The sequence below is a fragment of the Tyto alba genome, unplaced genomic scaffold, assembly GCF_018691265.1.
Source record: "Tyto alba isolate M040663 unplaced genomic scaffold, T.alba_DEE_v4.0 Super-Scaffold_16, whole genome shotgun sequence".
Classification (NCBI taxonomy): Eukaryota; Metazoa; Chordata; class Aves; order Strigiformes; family Tytonidae; genus Tyto; species Tyto alba.
Window position 1 is genome coordinate 29,985,322 of NW_024881278.1, and position 19,030 is coordinate 30,004,351.

General features: G+C 56.7%; 2 protein-coding genes across 4 annotated transcripts in view; one reads left to right on the plus strand and one right to left on the minus strand.

Annotated features, from left to right (window-relative positions):
* Positions 1 to 7,508: 7,508 nt before the first annotated feature.
* Positions 7,509 to 18,435, plus strand: DLK2 (delta like non-canonical Notch ligand 2). 3 transcript variants are annotated; one of them, XM_042789733.1, is made up of 6 exons: positions 7,509 to 7,590; positions 10,437 to 10,538; positions 12,150 to 12,213; positions 14,665 to 14,795; positions 15,472 to 15,616; positions 16,146 to 18,435. In XM_042789733.1, exons 2-6 carry the CDS (start codon positions 10,466 to 10,468, stop codon positions 16,921 to 16,923), a joined length of 1,191 nt encoding a protein of 396 aa, XP_042645667.1. In that variant the 5' UTR covers positions 7,509 to 7,590; positions 10,437 to 10,465; the 3' UTR covers positions 16,924 to 18,435. The 3 variants fall into 3 exon arrangements, with proteins under 3 accessions (XP_042645667.1, XP_042645666.1, XP_009972132.3); XM_042789732.1 differs by lacking the exon at positions 7,509 to 7,590 and adding an exon at positions 8,056 to 8,166; XM_009973830.3 differs by lacking the exon at positions 7,509 to 7,590 and adding an exon at positions 10,277 to 10,352.
* Positions 10,566 to 19,030, minus strand: part of ABCC10 (ATP binding cassette subfamily C member 10) — a 31,637-nt gene continuing 23,172 nt past the window's right edge. The window contains exon 24 of the transcript XR_006165045.1: positions 10,566 to 10,648. The gene's annotated coding sequence lies outside the window, so the exon portion shown is untranslated. The remainder of the gene's footprint in view (positions 10,649 to 19,030) is intronic.

Below are 19,030 nucleotides of genomic sequence, written 5' to 3' on the forward strand. Positions count from 1 at the left end.
GATATGCCAGTACAAGAGGAGCTCAGCAACCAAAACCAACAGCATCTAAGGAACAATAGGATCAGCGAAGCACAGCCAGACTGGGACAGCCAAACAAGTCTGTGGATGCAGAATTGGACAGCCAAACATATCCTGCCAGTATGCCTGGAGCATGCACCTACCAGAAAAATACAACCCACCCGTAAAACAGTTGCTAACAACACCCACGTGTATAATTCAATCCATTCTGCTACATAAGAGTGAAGGTTGGGGCTCATTTTTAACAGGAAGATGCAACCCTCAGAGAACTCCTGGAGTTTTTTCAGAGGCAAACACTTTGCTGTCAGGATCCCCAGCAACAGCAGCTGACCAACAGAACTGTGCTGACCCATCCCAACGCAAAGTCCTGTTTGTCTTATGGGACTGCCTAAAGGCACCCGTCGTGGTTGGGATGTAATTGTGCTGGGCACTGCACAGAAAGACAAGCAGGCACAATATCCTGCCCCCAAGGCTTGAATCTCTGAATCTCTCGAATCTGTCTCAAAGTGTCTCTGCCAATATAGAATGGAGGACAAAGGCAGAACTGGAGAACGGCAACAGAAACCCACCGTCTCGGTACCCTGGCTCTTGGCACAGCTCCATGGTTTCATGCCATCATGGCGTTTGAGCAGAGAGGGATGTACAGCTCACACTGGTGTTTCAGACATACATAGGGTCACTTTCCCCCAGCCTGTATGCTTGATGAATACATTGCACATCAACACTTCCCCATTACAATTGCTGCCCATGCATGGGTTTTTTTTTTTATTTATAAATGCATATATATAAAAATAGAATAAAATAAATAGATATCAGTGACCCCTACTGGCCATTTCTAACTAGCCATAAAATAGCACAGCAACAGCTGGCTCTCACCTCTTGCCCTGTGCCTAGTGCCGTCTTTCGTCATGGGGCAGGGAGCACAGAGCCTGGCAGCAGTGGATTTGTAGTCTCTGTGCTTACTTTCCCCCGGCTGCATCACTCCCGAGGGCAGGCAGCAGAAATCGGGGTCTTCGGGCCTCAAGTATTTGGTTGTGGCAGCCCCTTCGCCTCACAGTTGGCTCCAGCCCATGCTCACCCAGCAAACCAATCCCAGTTCTTGCACCGGGCCCTGCACAGGTGCTTCCAACTCTTTCTCTGCCTGGCACCAGGGCTCTGCAAGGGACCAGGTACCAGGCTGTGACCTTGTACAGGGTATTCTACCAGAAAAAAAGCCGGTTCCCAGCTGGAACCCACACCATGGTTACCACTGCTCCTTGGGGTGAGCTCCCTGCAGGAGGAGGTGCCCCAGCATTGCACGGTGTCTCCTCCCAGCAGCCTCACCCGAGCCCCGCCAACGCTCCCTGTAAAGCCTTCGCCCCAACGGGTGCTAAATCCAGCATGGGTGCTGCTGTGCAACAGAGACTGAAGGGCAGTCGCCTTCCCGTGCCAGCGATTGAGCCTGGTGAGGGAGTGGAAGCAAATGGCACATCTGCTCGACGGGCAGGACGGCTGCGCCAATGCAAGGCAAAACCCCAAGGCTGGAGTCACGGTGTCAGCCTCAGACCGAGACTTGAGGGGCTCTGCCTCCCTTCCCCTTTGTCAAAACTTGTTTAGCTTGTCATGCTAATAAAGCCTTTGAAATGAACGGAGTTAAAAGTATGTGGAGAGGAAGGGGGAGGATGTCTCACCGGGGCGCACAGGGAGGTGGTGGAGGGGTTAGGCGTGACGCTGGCAGATGGGGCTTCGTCCAGGTATGGGGCAGAGTGGCTCACCCGCACGCACGGGGAGGACACTGCATGCTAGGGTGTCAGGGACGGCACTTCACCAGGGTGCACAAATTGAGGGGAAGGAGCTGATCCCCCAAACCCTCTGAGGGCAGAGCGGGGACTCACAGGCTCTTTCAGGTAGAGGCACGTGGCTGCGTGTCGTCTCCCGAGGAGCCCTTCTGCATGCCTAGTGTGCCTCTTCAGCTCGTAGAGACCTTTTCTTTGATGAAATCTGCAGCGCTGCTTTCCCCATGCGGCTCTGGTTGTTTATAGGGATGGGTCCAGGCAGGCCGGGGAGGAATTACCTTTCTCTAGGACACGCTTGGTGCTTGGCTGAGCACACTGTTTCCCCGCTTCATGGGAACTACTGAAGGCCAAGGAGCCAGTCAGTCTGCAATTAGCCTCCCCCCAACACTCGTCCACATCACCTAGGGCTGCTAATTACGGACTCCTCTCCTCTGCACCCAGGGTTCAAGGCTTTCTAAGCACAGGCCATAGTTTTGTAAAATGACCTTGAAATTCACTGCAGCCGGCTCTGCTGCCAGGTTTCACTGCAAACGCCAAGATATGCCAATCTCTGTAAATACCCAGAAGCAAGATCAGAGGCAAGCACTGAGGAAGCTCAAAACATTTTCTTCAAGAGAGTCCCGTTAAATGCTTGCGTGCCTCTGGTGAGATTAAGAGGTTTAATTGCTGGAGCTGCCAGCTGGAAAGGAAAAGGGAGAGGGCATGGCTGGAGGTGGGCTTTGAGGCATCCGTGGCTTTTTGCCAGCAAAGGGAAAGCCTGGAAGACATCTCTTTCCCTCTCCAGTCCTTCCAGACCTCCTCCCTGCAGTGGGAGGCAGGTGAGGGAAACGGGTACACCCCCTGAAGTCTGTGCCCTTGGGAGAGCCCTGACATTAGATGTCACACATGCACACAGAGGGAAGCCAGAAATCAGAGGGCAAAACAAGATCCTACACCTTCTCAATGAACTCATGGGGGTTTTTTGAAAGGAGATGACTCAGGCTTTAGAGCTGTGAGGGTGCAAGGTAAAACATCTTTTCTCTAGCTGCCCTCCATATGTACCTCTGTCTCTTTCCCTCCCCCTTCAAGTCTAGCTCATTTTGCCTCCAGTATTTCATCTTTCTATTTTTTTTTTTTTTTTTTTTTTTTTTTACCTGGCGGCTCTGTCTTGTCTTGGATAGAAGTACTGAGGATGGACTCAGGGAATCTGTGTCTCAAAAAGATGTGTGACTTAAGCTTACATTTCCAGCTCCTCACAGCAGGTTTGGAGGCTGCCAGGTGCTAAACTCAAGTCCATTACAATGACACACGCACTCTCCTACACCCAGAGGATCTGTTTTAGTGGAGCAGCCCAGTAGACAGTCAGATTTTAACTAGTCCTAACAGAGCAGATGCCTGGAGGCCAGTGCAGGGTACAAACACTCCTCAGGAAGCAGCAGCCCTGATGATGAGGGACTCTCCGGAGCTGGCTCAGAGTGGAGGAGAGGCAAGCTGGTGGTCAGAGGCTTGGACGGAGGCTGCCACTTGGCTCTGACCACCCAGGAATCATTTCTCCAGGGCATCTCACAGGCACTACCAGAGCATCCATATTCCTATCACCATTTCCCCTTGGCCTTGGTGATAGGAAACATATGCTGGGCCATGCATCTGTCTAGTGGGTATGTATGGATGGTGCCTCCTCACACCCAGCAGCCTTTCTCTCCCAGGGCTGGGTCCGCAATGCTCAGAGGAAGGTACAAGAATTGCTTCACACAAAATTACTGAAGAACCTGCCCCCATGGAAAGATGCTCCTTACTCCATGGCCTAGAGCTGATCTTCAGTGCCCTGGAGCTTGAGGGTTTACAGCTCTTTGGAGTTCACTCCTATTTATTCTCACTATCCATGTAAATGTCTAGTCATTTTTAAAATTAATAACTTTTCTTGTTACCCGATGGCAATGAGTTCCCCGGATCATCAGTATTTAGGATAAAAGCGATCCTTCCTGTCATTCATTTTGACTGCACTTATTTCTGATTTTGCTGGCAGGCCGCAAGGGATGCAAATGAAAGAGGCTCATGTTGAGCCTAGGCAGTGTTCGCAGGGACTCTGGGGTCATGGGGAATGTGACACTGGGCTTGGGCAGCATTCCTGGCGGCTTTGGGAAAACACAAAATACATCCCAGGGTAGCCCAGGGTGGCTACCCTTATCGTAGTACTGAAACAGAGGAGGGTGAATCCCAGGGCAGCTCCCATACGCTGAGGCACCCCTTGCAGAGCCACCAGGCTAAGGGAATTAGGTACTTCCCTCCCCATTGCCATTTCTGGTGGCCTCAGCCACCAGACCCTAGGAAGGTTTGAAGGGCTTTTGGGGGCTGAACTGCACTTTTGCCACCAGAGAGCGAAACTTAAGCCAGGGTGATACAGGATGGATTCTGCAAGACCGCAGCGTGGCCTTTTCTCCATCATTCCCCAGATCTGCCACCAGTTCCGCTGCTGAGCGTATTCATTGTTGTCTGTCAGCCCGGCCACGCTCCGCAGAGCGGCAGATCATTGAGATGGTGCAAATTGGGAGGGAAGAGCCGGGAGGTTTTCCACCTTCGACCTTCACCCTCTCCCCACTGCTCTTTCGCCCGCCCCCTCCACTTCCCCGCTGCAGGCACAAACACCTACTGCCCATGGAAGCTATTTCTAAGCAATCCCGGGCATCTGGGGAATGAGGGTCTGAACAAATATCGGAGCGTGCGTGTGCAGTGAGTGCACACACACACACACACACACACAAACACGCACGCACAGCCACGGTGCTGCTGCAGAGTCAAATATAGACCTTGGGGAAGGGGGAACAATGGCTGGGGTTGGGTTACATGGCTGCAGGGCCAGCGAGCTGCTGATGTTTGTTGTGGGCTGGGGTGGAATGGGAAAAGCAAGGGGGGTGGGCTGGGGGGAGAACATTTGTTTTAACCCAGGGACCCCAGGCTGGTGCTGTGCGTAAGGCAGAGAGGGTGACCTGGAGCGAGAGCTGTGGGAGAGGATGATCATTTGGGTTGGCAGCTTGGAGGTGTTTGTGGTCTTTCTCCAGCTGGTTTGTGCCGCTCCTCTCCCTCCCTCGAGGGATTAGAGTGGGCAGGAAGGGGTGAGTTTCTCCGGGGATCTGCACAAGGAAGAGTTTCTTTCTCTCCTTGCTCTGGGGAAGGCTCCTCGGTGGAGGAGAAGAGGCGAGATCACCTGTTTCCTCAGCCCAGCATCAGCTCCTCGCCCCTGATGTCCGGCTGCCTCCAAGGTGCAGGTTCCAGACGCTGGAAGAAAGGGAAGCAGCTCCAGCTGGTTTTGACAGGTAATTCCTCCTTCTGGCTGGGAGCGGCGATGGTTCATTGGAAGGACGGCAAGGGGAGGGAGCCCACGGCTGGCACATGTCGGAGGGGAAGAACGTGGGTCTCTGCTTTGTGGGGTTTCCTTCAGTGGAGGGAAAAGCAGTGGAGGGACTCTTATGGCTAGGAAAAAATCCTTCCTAATTCTGACCCAGCAGCTGTTCCATCCGAGACGCCTCTAGAGATGGCATAGCAGGGATCAGAGCCCAATAGAGCAGGGTCTAAGCCAAGTGCAGGAATCCCCTCCTCAACGCCCATTTCTTGGGTCCACAAATAGAGCTGCTCTGCCTGAATCACCCTGGGCAGCCCAGGGACTGCCAGAACAAGCCTGGAACTTGGGACTGTTCCTTGGAACAGGACAGGAGCCCTTCAGTGCTGAGGAAGGAGCGCACCCAAGGTCCACGGTGCTTGCGGGTCCCTTCTGGTCCCTTCCCCCTCCTCCGTACCCACCTGTTTTACCCTCACCCATCCCTGCCTGCTTCCGTCTGTGATACTGGCAAGCAAAACCAAACCTCAAACCCCAAACCCCATTTCCTCAAATACGCCCGTTTCCCCCACTCTGAAATCCCACCCTGGTTTCTGTTCTCCATTCCTCTTCCTCGGCGTTCAGATCTCCAGCAACCAACTCTACCTTCTCAGCCTGAACAGCCCTCGCTCCGTGTTACTGCTCTCACCTCCGACTGAGAGAAGCGGCACGGGGAGAGCCATGTGTCCCGCTCTGCTGACTGCAACCTAATCACATCTCCCTCTCCCACAGCACTCGTGTTGTAGACACAGACACTTACAGCTACCAGCGTGCGCAGGGACCCCTCCACAGGCACCCTCCTACCTGCCCATTCAAATGCACACGCAGCGTCTGGAGGGTTTTCTTAGGCACATTTAACCACGATTTAAGAGCACCCAGGCACAGTTGTGCAATGGTGTTGCAGTGCAGCGTGGTCAGGACCGGGGCAGATCCCAGCAGAGGAGCGCTAGAGCAGGTGAGGTTGTTGTGGGAGGTGGTGTCGTATCTGAGATGGTGTAGGCAGTAGGATTTCAAGGAGGAGGCAAGGGTGAGGCTGAGCAGCCTACACTCAACGTTGGAGGTGCCGCCAGTAAAAACTTGGCCTCCAACCATGACTGGCAGAGCAAAGAGTGCAAGGCAGGGTGTTGTGGGGGTCAGAGGAGAAAGATGGATCCTCCCAGGTCCTAGAGCAGCAGTGACTGAAGGAGAGGCTGTCTGGTTTTTAACCGAGTACCAGGAGCTGTGCTTTCCCCTCTGCCTCCTTCTCTCCCTTTTGCTCTAAGCACCAGATATGGTGTGAACCAGGACTCAGAAGCAGGCTGAGCTGCACGTGAAGGATTGGGGGGGTGAGAATGGATGGAGAACCGCAGGAAGCATCTCAGAACAGTGCTGTCCCTGTCCCATAAATACCTGAGGAGCTGATGGAGCAGGAGGTTTGGACCTCTCTGGCTCTCAGGAACCTTGGAGCAGTTAAGTAGGCTGACCGAGAAAGGAGGAGTCAGGCAAAGAAAGGAAGAACTGTGCTCCTGGCTGACAGGAGAGCAGGAAAGAGGCAGGAAGGGATCAGCTCCTGCGATGGTGGGCCAGGGTAGGAGGCTGCCGTGTTATTGCTCAGTAGGGTTGTGTTGTCCAGACCTGCCAAGGACGGAGCAAGCAGGGGTCTGCAGTCAGAGCCAGCAGAGAGCTGGGCTTTGATGGGGCTGCTGGCTGTTGGGCTGTCCAGGGGTGCTGGGGACACCCAGTGTGCCATCCACGGCTGCCGCAGGGTGCATGGTGCTGGCGGGGCTGGCGGGACCTGCAGAGTGCTGGGGGAACCAGAGAAAGTGAGAGCAGGGGACAGGGTGAGCTTTGCTGAGCTGAGATGGGATGTGGAAGTGCCAGTAGGACATGGCTCTTCCCTCCTGGGGGAAAATAGCAAAACTCGTGGGGCGCAGTGGTAGAAAGAGGGCTGTCTGAGGTGCACTTGAAATCTAATTAAGGATTGCTAGGACCTTTGAAAGTGACAGGTACGATCTTGTCAACTAGCAGAAACGCCATGCAAGGGGAGGAGGAGACGAGGTAGCTGTTCCTCCCAAAGATGTGACAGCTGAGCCCCTCTCCCAGGCTGTCTTACTGTTCACCAAGGCGCTGGTGTCCCACGGCTTGTGAGCTGCAGCCAGCGGGGCACTGGGGACCACAGCCTCAACAAATGGCTTCTTTCTTGTGGGGTGACCACTCCACGTTGCACCTCTATTTTAAGAATGGGGCTCCTTAACCCTATGGTTTGCCAGTGAAGGTGTGTTTAGTTGCCTCTGAAGTCTTCAGGGAGGGGCTGCAGGAGGCGGTTTTGCTTATTTTGGTTAATCTGAGCGAAATGAGGGCTCGGAATTCTCCTGCGCCTTTTTCTGAGAGAGGAGCCAGGCTGCGAGGCGGAGGGGCCCCGCGGGAGGCCGGCAGCAGCGGCCCGGGGCCCCTACCCAGGCGTGGGTGGGCAACCGCGAAGGGGGCAAACGCTGCGGCCCCCCGAGGGTCTCCCCAGCAAGGCCCCGCCCGGGGTTGGGGGTGGGGGGACCCCTCTATCCTCTGCGACCCGGTCCTGGGGGGACGGCACCGGTGACCCCCCCCGGCAGACGCAGCCCACCCCCCGGGGCAGCGCGGAGCGGGCGGGCCCGCGTGGGGGCCGTGCCGGCTACCCCCCCCCCCCCCCCCCCCTCTCCGCCCCCGGCGGCGGGAGCAGGGCAGGGGTGAGCGGGCAGGGCGGGCCGGGCCGGGGGCTGCCTGCGGTTTGGGGCGGCGGGAGGCGGGATGTCCCGGGGAGGGAGCGGGGATGTGCAGGCACACGCAGCCGCTGGCAGGCGGCCGGGGCCGCACGGCGGCGGCGGCGGCGGCGGCGGCGGCGGCAGCGGCGGCGGCGGCGGGCGGGCGGGCGGAGCGGCGCGGCACACGCGGCGGCAGCTCCCTCCGCAGCCCCGCGCCTCCCCAGCCCCGCCGCCGCCGCGCCGGGCATGGCCGCCCCCCGCCGCCGCGCCCCGCGGTAGCCCTACGACCCGCCGCGTCGCCGAGGTGAGCAAAGGGGCTGGGGGCGGGGGGGGGGGGGGGCGGCAGCGAGAGGCGGGGACCGACACCCCTCAACCCTCACCACCACCACCCCCCCCCCCCCCCGCAGCTCCCCATCCAAACGCCGCAACCGACGACGACCCGGCCTCCGGGGGGACCGGCGGGGCCGCGGCGGTGCGGGGCTCCGCGGATCGTCCCCTCCGGCCGGCCGTGGGGGTGGGAGGAGGCGGGGGGGGGAAGGCGGGCACCCTCGTGGCCGTGCCCCTCCATGGGGGTGCTGGGGGCTTGAGCTGACTGGTGCCAAATCCGCGGGGTCGGGGGGGGAGTTGGAGGCGGGGGGGGGGGAGGCAGGAGCGGCGAGCCGCAGCGGCGCGGCATCCTCCGGGTCTCACCCTTGCCCCCAGACCCCCAGCCCGGAGGGGACCCTGATAGCCCCCAGACTAGGGGCAGTGCCCGATAGCCCCCCTCTTGGGATAGTCCCTGGTAGCCCCCAACCGTACGGAGGTCCCTAATACCCCCGAGGGGGAGGTTAATAGACCCTCGGGGGCGTCCCTAATAGCTTGCAGTCCCCAACCCAGCCAGGGGGTAGCAGAGGAGTGGGATGGAGGGAGCCCCTTCCCTTGTGTCCCCACGACCCAAAGCCAGGCCTGGCCGGGTGCTGCTCGCATCTCCCTGGGGCACCGGTTGCCCCCCAGGATGCCCCCAACGCCTTGCCGGGGTCCGGGGAAGCCCCTGGGTGGGAGCTGGGAGCAGCCCCCCGTGGGGAGACTACATCAGGAGGTCTGAGAGGCTGCGCCTCGAGTGGGGAGGCTGTGGGGAGCCATGGGGGAAACAACCTTTGCAATGACATGTGGTTGAAGGTTGAGCTCCTCACAGCCCTGAAGGAACAGGATACCAACTGTTCGGCCCTAAATTATTTTATAAGTTTCATAGGAATTGCTTCACCCTCCCCTGAAATGCAGCAGCTGTTTGGCACTGCCCAGCGTTTTGGGGCAGGAGGCGAAGGAGGGTGCCGCGAGCATGGGGACAAGGGGACAGTGGGGAGGGAGGATGCAGCAGTCCATACTGGGATTTGGCTGGGGCAGTGACAGTAACATCCTATAGCCCCCCTGAAAATGCTGCATCCTTCATCGGTGATGATTTGTTTGCTGGGGAGATGCTTCAAGCAACATAATTGCATTTGTGGGCTATTTTGTCTGGTCCAGGCTGGTGAAGTCCTTAGCAGGGACCCCAAAACCTCTTCCTGCAGTGCATGTGGACGTGTGGGTGTGGGGGTGGGAGGACTTCTGTCTCCATCTGAGAAGTCTTTCACGCAACTATCGACCCAACACAACCTTCCCGAGCTACGGAGTTAAGCTGAAAGTGGAATGGCCCCTGTCCATCACACCCACGCAGCTGGATGGAATCTGCTCCATACCTTCACCACTCTTCTTGCAGAACTGTTTAACCCCTCCCACCTCATTATAGTAATATATTTATGATATCACCTTGAATTTCCTGCCCTTAACAACCCCAGAAGGCTGGGAGGGAGTGAAGTGTTTTTGGAAAGTATTTAATGTTACTTGAAGAGGGCAGGAAGCGGTCGGAAAATAGATGGGTGCAGGAACTGTGGGCTGACAGGGCTCTCTGCAGGACAGCCGAGGAAAAGTACCGCACCTAGCGAGAGGTGTGTGTTTGCCTTTCCTACCTGGGGCTGCAGCCCAGGTCTAGAGCCTATCGCTTCACTCCCTTGCTTGGGAAATTAAATAGGGCTGCTGTTTACCACCTGCTCATCTGCTCGACTCCCTGCCCTCCTGAAGGGCTTGAAAATCAGCCTGGGTGCTGTAAAAAGACTCAGCCCGTCTATTAATTTGAACATGCACGGGAGGGGCCTTGCTTGAGGTGAAGCTTAAGCCTCGCAGACCTAGGGAGGGAAGATGAAGGTCCCCCTGGCTGGGCTGGTATTTCTGAAGGCTTCTGCTCTCTTGACAGCCAGCTAGCAGGGGCAGGTGCTCCCAGATGCAGCGTAACAGCCTGAGCTACTACACGCTCAGGATCGAGTGCGCACACTCAGTTCTCCTTTACACGTGCTTTAAAAGGCTTTTGGATTCTTAGTGCTCCAACATTGCCTTAGAGGAAGGACTCTGGAAGGACAGAGAGGAGTGTGGTGACAAGTCTATACAAAATTGGATGTTTCAACTCAAAACTCTCAGGTAGTGGAGAGGAAGGGATGTGTGAAGTGAAGCTGTGGTGTGCGCCAGAGGATTTTTATGAGCTTACCCTTTTTTTCTCTGTAGGTGTTCATCTCGGTGGGGCCACGCTGACCATGCTCAGGAGCTTCTTTCTCCAGCTCATGTCCTTGGTTTGGATCCTCTTGGCCCATCACCAGCTTGCCCAAGGTGAGTCTCTGTAGGCACGGGTCCTTCTCTTTTATATCCATGTTTCCAAACCTGTCATTGGCACTGCTGAAGTCTCCTCAGTTTTCCGTGCAAAATAGAGCTGGCCTGACCTGGAAGACCAGAAAATGCTGCTCAGTCATACCGCACCGGTGGGGTCACTGGTGGCAACTGTAGAGACCCTCGCTCTGGGGCCCACGGGGATGTCAGTGCCTGAGCAGACCAGCAGTGAGGGGTCCCACTGATCTCAGATGGGGTGAATGGAAACCCGAACCGACGAGCCTGTTCGGAGGCACAGGGCGAGGGGGAAATAAAATGCCAAAACTGAACAGCTAATCCTGGATCCCATGGGACAAATTCCCTTCCCAGAGTCTAGTTTGCTCTCCCCCTGCTCCAGATAAGCAATGAATTCCCAATGCCATCTGCCAGGAGAGATGGTTACAAATAGGAAAGGTGACGATACCCAGGTTTGAGCTGAGCCAGCCCAGGATGCTGCTGCAGCTCCACAGTGGCTTGTTTTGGGAGGCTCTTATCCTGAACAGTGGGACCTACCGCCTCACTGCAGCAAAAATGCATGCATGGGGGATTTCTCTCCCTGCTTGCTTCCTAGGCAGCACATCACGCAGCTTGGGAAAAGCCTGGTCATGCCTCTGGGCATGGGGGCTTTAACCTGCCCTGGTCTGGGATGGAGGGGCTCAGTCAGGTAAGGTCATTCATCTCCTGGGCCTCGCCTGGGATCACGCTGGGCTGCTGGAGAACCCCCCTGCTTCCTGATGTTTGCTCTAGCTCTACTGCCCATGGAGCCAGAGCGAGCCAGCTCCCCATGAGGCTAAGATGCAAGCAAGTGATGGGGCAGAGGGGAAGGTGGAGATGAAAGGGGACACCAGGCTGGAGAAAGCAGGCCAGCGCCGAGCAGAGGATGAGAAGTGGCACGGCGAGGCCATGGCTCAGTTACAGCTGCTGTGGCCTTTAAATAAATAAACAGAACTGGATACCTGGCCCCATGCAATGCCCAGTCCTGCCTCCCTGCGCCAGAGGGGGAGTGCTGGCAGCTGTGTCCTGGCCGAGGACAGGAGCCCCGGCGAGACCACTCCGTGCCAATAGCTCTCCCTGGGGATGGGGACATCCTGGGAGATAAAGAGGAGCCATTCTTTCCATTTCTCTCCTTGGCCCCTTCGCTCCCTGCCTGGCCCTGAGCTTTCCCACCATACTTGCTGCATGACTGTGGGACCAAGGTCCCAGATGGGTCAGGCCCTATTACACAGGTTGACTTAATGCATGAACAACCCCAGCTCTTGCCCAGAAGGGCCCGAAGTGTAAGGGAGGCGGCAGAGAGAGGGTGGAGAAATGATCAGAGACTGGGTAGTTGTGAAGCAGGGTCCCATTTCTCAATGAAGGCAGTGTTAGCACTGCTGGGGTGACTGTGAAATCCTCATCTGTCATGTGGCATCCAGCCATTGAAAGGAAGGTCCCCCACCTTACAGTTCTGGGGAAGGGTGGTCTGAGCACTTAGGAAGGAGAAAAAAAAAGCTGTGAGCCAGCAGGGCCACGGGCAGATCTGGAGTAATCTGTGGTGCCTGCTTAACCCAACTCCACCCGTCTCCTGCCTTGTAGGTGATGACTGCAGCGAGCGCTGTAATCTCGCCCACGGCTGCTGTGACCAGGATGGCAAGTGCAGGTATGGCTTGTTCTTGGCTCTCCACTCCTGCTGTCCCTGACTGTAACTGCTCTTCCTCCCTTGATGCTGTGTCCCTGGTGACTACAGCCCTGCCCTGAGTTGCCCTCCTCATTCGCTCTCCCACACCTGTAATTGATGATTCTGCTCTCTTTTTACCTGACACCATCTGGAGTGGGAGATTTTGATCCCTCAACCTCTTGTTGGTCCCCTCCAGCCTTTGCTCCTGTACTTTCAGGGTCCCCCCTGCCACACACTGACCAGTGTTGTTCTGCTGAGCCCTTTCTGTCTAAATGGGAGCTTAGGACATCCCAGCCATGCCTGAGTGATGGGAGGCAGCCTTCAGGCTCAGATACGATGGGGAAAGTCACCGGGCAGCAGGGCAGGCTCAGGGGTCAGCCAGCTTGCTTGGCCTCCTCACTGGTTGGGATGGGGATGCTCTCCCTGGGGGTGTGGAAGAGCTGCCAGCATGCACATAAATGTCTGAGGGCAACAGGGGTCCCCCCTCAGAAGCCTGGGCTGGGGTGAGGATATCCAGATGCTTTCATAAAGGACTCACCAGCAATCTGGGGGCTACTGCAGCAGAACTGCGTGCGTGATCCCTGGCATCCCAGCTCTGGCTGGTGCCCAGGTCCCGTGGGGGCAAAGCTCAGGGCCTGATCCTGCACTTCAGCCTGGGAAGCGACCACCTGGCTGCCCTGGGCTGCCACAGCCCCACACACTGCCTCTTGTCCCCGTGTAGGGCCACCCAGAGCCCCATCCTGCAGGGCAGCCCTGGGAGGAGCGGGCTGCTTCGGGCTGGCCTGGACACGTGCTGCAAGGGGACAGACTGACTGCTCACCGTCGCCCCGTTCTCCTCACTGGGGTATGCTCAGTCCCCTTTTATGGCACAGCCCCCGGTGTCACACCATGCCTGGGCTCTTCATTCTCACCTAATGGAGCAGACAGGGCCTGGTGGTGACCATAACTGCACCGGGGAGCATCAGGGAGCATCCAGCTCTGGTTTTGCTGGGTCCCCGGTTGCAGCTGCGAAAAGCTTGCTCCTCCCTGAGCCCTTTTGGCAGCTGTGGCTGGCTGGGGGAGCTTGGTGCTGCGAAGCCCCGGTCAAAGACACGGCACTTCTCCATGTGGCCGGTGGTCCAGCTGCAGGCCTTTCCAGTGGAGGCATGTGTGACTTGCTGCTCCAGATTTCAGGCATCCAGAGCATTTGCTGAACCCTTCAGCAGCTTGGCAGTACCCCACTGAAATCACCCCAAACTCAGGGAGACTCAGCTGCTTATCTGGCCCCCTTCCTGGAAATTTTTAGGTTGGCCATCTCCCTCTTACAGAAGGGGAAAAGTTGATGGTGCCTGCTTCCTGAGGGTACTGGGGATAGGGGTGCCCACAGCCCTCTGTAAGCTCATGGCTGTCCAGGTATGAATGCATTTTCCCAGACTCTATCAGGCACATAATATCACCTCCATTGCCATCAAAAATCCTCTAATTGACATATATACTTATTTTTTTATCCATTTTCCTCATCTCTTTGGAACAACCTGCAGTGACAATAGCTAGTCCAGGTGTGACAGTGCAGCCTCGGACCACCCTGGCAAAGCTGCAGTCGCCACACGTTGCGCTGGAATGAGCCCCAGCCATGAAAATGAAACCCCTCGCTTACTCTAGAGACCGTGTTATTTTTGTTAGGTTTAATTTCATGCTGCTTTGAGTATAGCTTTTGTTACGGTTGGTGCCACCTCCACTCAGCTCCTGTATTGTTGTCACTTGCTTTCCCCTTTGGAGCTGGCAGGTCTGAGGGAAGCCACTGGAGCAACGCAGCTTGGCTTTACCTAGCCATCGCCACTGCCCCGCTCGTCTGGGGCCAGAAGGCTTGTTGTGTGCATGGGTTTTCTCATCATATGCCCTTATGAGCTGGCTGATGAGTCTATTTAATACACCAGCCATGGTAAACAAGGTTTTGCAGCTGGATTACAGTGCACTTCAGATGAAAAATCACATACGTTACAATGCAAAAGGACGCAGTGAAACATGGAGGGCTCAGGGGCATCTTGCCACTTTCCCTCAGGGAGTTCAGGGTTAGGGATGGGTCTTTTCTCTGCCTGGCTGCATGATGATGGGGGTGCAGGAATTGCTGCAGTGGTGTATACAGAGTGGTTGGCTGGAGGAGAGCAGTGGGATGTGGGCATTAAAAGTGAAGCTGCTGAGCTCTGTTTCTGCCCCCTCACCCTCCCTGGCTGCAGAGGGCGAGTCTGCTCCTGCCCTGTCTGCTTGCTTCCTTGGAAAAGTGAGATGCCAGTACTGACCTCCTCTAGAAGAGAGAGCCAGCAGGTTCGTGGGGGCCTTCGGGAGGGTTTCCCAGTGCCACTGTATCCGTGGGAACCCTGCACAGCAAGCAGCCAGCTTTTCCGCAGCCCCTGCTCGGGTTTTATCACGCTGCCATGCCCTGTCCTCCTGCAGGTGCGATCCGGGCTGGGAGGGCGAGTACTGCGAGGAGTGCGTGCGTATGCCGGGGTGTCTCCACGGGACGTGCCACCAGCCTTGGCAGTGCATCTGTCACACCGGCTGGGCCGGCAAGTTCTGTGACAAAGGTGAGTCGCCGGCTGGACGTCCCAAGCTCTGGGGGTGAGGGCAGAAGCCCAGCACACCCTGCACGGACGGGTGAGCCAGCATAGTCAGAAGCCACCCGAGTGATGCCGCCTGGGCTGCCCGGGAGATGGGATGTTGCTTGGCTGCCACAGCTGGGACCGTCCCCGTCCCGCAGAAGAGGTCAGTCTGCTGGCACCCGCTCCCTGGCTGCATGGCAAGAGCTGCCACGACACCCTCCAGCTTCAAGAGATGGTGCAGATGAACTCACTGCCTTTCCCATGCCACTGCTGGGCTCCGGGCAGCAGCTCCTGCTTCCCCCAGGGCTTCCTGCCTTTGGTGGGTGGCTGGTGGACGCCTCTCCTCCAGCCTCAGAGGCTCCTCTGTGCCACAGGATCCGCACTGGCTGGCCAGATGGCAGGCACAGCACCTTCACCTCGTACAGATTTACAGGACGATTTGCTTTCTCTGCACCCATAGGCCTGGGCGTTTTCCAGACTGTAGCTGGGAGGCATCGCGCAGGCACTGCACTTGTGTTGCTGCAGGTGCCTTTTGGAGGGGAGGAGGGAGAAGCTCTGGCCATTTCTCTATCTCCACTGGGTTTGGCGGGCTGTGTTCGAACCAAATCGGTCACATCACCCATCTTTTCTCACTAATTCTCACCTTTTTCTTTCCCCTCAGACATACACATCTGCAAACACCAATCCCCATGCCAGAACGGGGCTCAGTGCATCTACGATCGAGATGGGGAATATTCCTGCCTGTGTCCAGAAGGCTTCCATGGGAAGGACTGTGAGATGAAGACGGGGCCATGTGAGAAGGCAGGGTGAGACACGGCAGTGAGATTAGACAGCATTAGGTTCACATCATGCACTGCCAAGCAGTGGCCCAGCTTGTTTTGTTATCTGTAGATTTCCATGCGCTAAGGGAGTTAAGCCCAAACTATCTTTGGCTTTGGTAAAGCTGTGTGCACTGCACAGTCCCACTGGGGCAGGGTCTCTGTTGTGACCTGAACAGATTCCTGTCCCTCGCTGCTGTAGGTGTGATGAGCTGACACCTGTCATGCCTTTGGGGAGCATCAAGTAGGGCACATTTCCTCTTCACATCATTTGGCAGAAGACCCTTCTTGGTGGGTGGTGGGCCTGTGCACCGCCACAGCCTTTGAGGAGGTCCCACAGTCTCTCACTTGGGGAGGCAGAAACTCCTGCCCGGTCTTCTTGAGCTAGCTGCTCCCATGGAGAGAGCTGGTGCTGGACCCACTGGCCACAGGAGCAGCTGTGTGTGTTTACCTCCCTGGGGCAGGGAAAGCTATTTGCTCTCCAAAGCCGTGACCTGCCCTTCCTCTCTCTCCGCAGGTCTCCGTGCAAGAACGGGGGGCAGTGTCAAGATGAAAACGGCTTTGCCAGCAACTTCACCTGCCGGTGCCTCGCTGGCTTCGTGGGGGATCTCTGTGAGAACAACGTGGATGACTGCCTGATGCGTCCCTGTGCCAACGGTGCCACCTGCCATGATGGGATCAACCGCTTCTCCTGCCAGTGCCAGGTGGGCTTTGAAGGGCGTTTCTGCACCATCAACATCAATGACTGCGCCAGCCAGCCGTGCAAAAATGGGGCAAAGTGCTATGACCGCATCAATGACTTTGACTGTGTGTGTCCTGACCGTTTCACTGGCAAAACCTGCGAGATATCCATCCCTGAGCCTACCTGGGCTCCCCCCTACCACCCTGCAAATCATGAGAGTGGTGGAGGCATGAAAAGCACCACCAGCGAGATGCCAGGGGTGACGCAGCCAGAGCCTGTCAGGACCGCGGTCACGGGGCGGCGTGTGGCCAACCACAGTGAGAAAGAGCCGGGGGGAGGGTTGTTGAAAATCTCTGTGAAGGAGGTGGTGACCCAAAGGGACTCGGGGCTGAGTGAAGCCCAGCTGGTGACAGTGCTGGTGTTCGGGGTGCTGACGGCAGTGCTGGTCCTCATCACCGTCCTGCTAATGCTGAGGAACTGGCAGAGGGGCCGTCAGAGGTCGAACTGGTGCCAAAGCCCTTCTCAGGCTGCAAGGAAGCTCCAAGACCAGGAGTGTCAGGTGGGCATGCTCAACACCGTCCTGATCGAGCCCAGAAAGACGACGGAGCTGTGACCTGCGAGGACTCTGAGCTGGGCCCCGGCAGGTCATCGTGCTGGCAAACCCCCCCGAACTGCAGCCTGGGGTGCGGCGCCGGCCCGAGCTGGGCAGCAGGGAAGGGCTCCCAGGGCAGCGAACGCGTCAACGAAACCCCTGGGCATCGAGCATTGGTGTGATGGCCCTGCCTGGGTCTGAGCTGTCTCCCGCCTGGCTCGGCTGGCACCCACGGGCATCTGGAAGCAGGGCTGTGTTGGGCCAGGCCCGCCGGGGAGCAGCGACATGATGCTTGAGGCAGCCCATGCCACACAGTGCCGGTATCGCCCGACGGGAGCTCTCAGAAACAGGACGGGTAGTGCTGAGGAGGGCACGGCCCTCTTGCAAGCCCAAATTCTGCCAGGCCCTTTGTAACTCCTCTCTCTGACTATTGGAAGGGGCTTTGTCCTCCTTTCTGCTGGTGTTGGGATGTTTCTTCTGGGGTCTTCAGGACAGTTGTGGCTGCAGAGGCCTCCCTGCCCCAGTACTGGATGGGGTGGCGCCGGGCTGTTTCTGGAGGCCGCCGTTTCGGATGCCATGTCCTTGGGGAGCGAGCAAACACCCTTGCTCCCTGGCCTTGTGGTTCTGTGAGCCAGTTCAAAGAGACTCGAGATCATTTGGGGTCTCCTCATGCCCTTCTTCTGCCCTGGGTGATGCCCCCTCCTCTTGCTGTCAGACTTGGGGTTACAAACACATTCTGTACTTTCCTCCTGATGATCCAGGAGTCTTCTCCCCTCACTTACCGAGCTGTCCTTTCTGGTCTGACCACAAATGACCAAGCTCCTTCCCCTCTCGAGCATGCACTTCTGCCTCCATGTTTGCTGACAAGGAGGAGCATGGCCTGCTCCCCTCTGAGGTCCTCTGAGCCCGAGCTGGTCCTTCTCATATGCTCTCACAGGTAAAACTGGAGATGTGCTGCGGCTGGTTCAGGAGCAATACAAGATCCAGATTCTCCCTTCCTCTCCCAGTCACTCTGAGGCAGGCAGCTGGCACTAACCTCAAATCAGCCATTATAGTGTTTCTTGATACAACAAACGCTAAGCTCCCCTCATAAGTGGATGTGAGGACAGGCTACCAAGCCTGGGATGACCAGAGGAAGCAGATACGACACTGCCTTCAGGACCATTGCTAAAGCACAGCTAAGAGGCAGTAGATGGCTAGGTCACCTAGCCTTTGTGCTAGGTCTGCTCTTGCCTGTGCTGGTCTGGTGTGCAGCAATCGGCGTCTCTCTGCCAGGGCCAGGGTTTTCTGTGCTTCCTCCTGGCCATGGAGGGCTGAGCAGTGGAGTAAAAAACCCACAGCCCAAACCCTTCTACTGGCCTGAAGGGTTGTAGAGCTGGGTTCAAGATGGTGTGAAGAGAGCAGACAGAGGAGTGAGCACTCAGCCAGGAGAGAGGCCTGGGAGAGGGGACTGGGGCTTCATCAGAAAGATTATTTTTTTAATACATGAATGGATGATGTACCTTTATCAAATAAAACAAACAAGCCCAGAAACAGTGTATCAGAGAATCATAAAATAATTTAGGTTGCAGGGGACCTCTGGACACCAACCTCCTGCTCTCAGAAGACGCAATTACATCAGGTTGCTCAGCCACTTATTCTGGATGAGTATCTCCATCACTTCCCTCAAGAATGCAAACCCAGGTAGTGGCATAGGAGTTGTCCTGCTCCATGCTCTGGCTGCAGGGGTGAAGATGGCTCCTGCAGCTTCAGGGGGAGGAATGGGACCTGCCTCAGGACAGCATAGCAAAAGTGTGTACCTGCTAGGCGTTGCCTTAGAGTGTTGGGGAAAGGAGGAAAACCCAAGATAGAGTTCAAGGATGCCAGCAGGAAGAGCAATCTGATCCTAAAACTTAAAGCAGCTGTGGGTTTGTGCAGCTGGGAGCAGGGCAGGATGGATAGGGAGTTTCCCTTGGAAAAGTGGTCTTGAAATAAATGAGCCTTAGAGGCCTTTAATGTAATCGCACTCTGCCCCTTCAGGGAAGGTCTTCTCCACTGTAAACTGGAAGAAGAGCAGCAAGGTCCCTGGGCACAACCTTCTGGGATTGAAAAGGTCAATGCCTTCTGAAAATAGTAGGGAGCAGGTAGG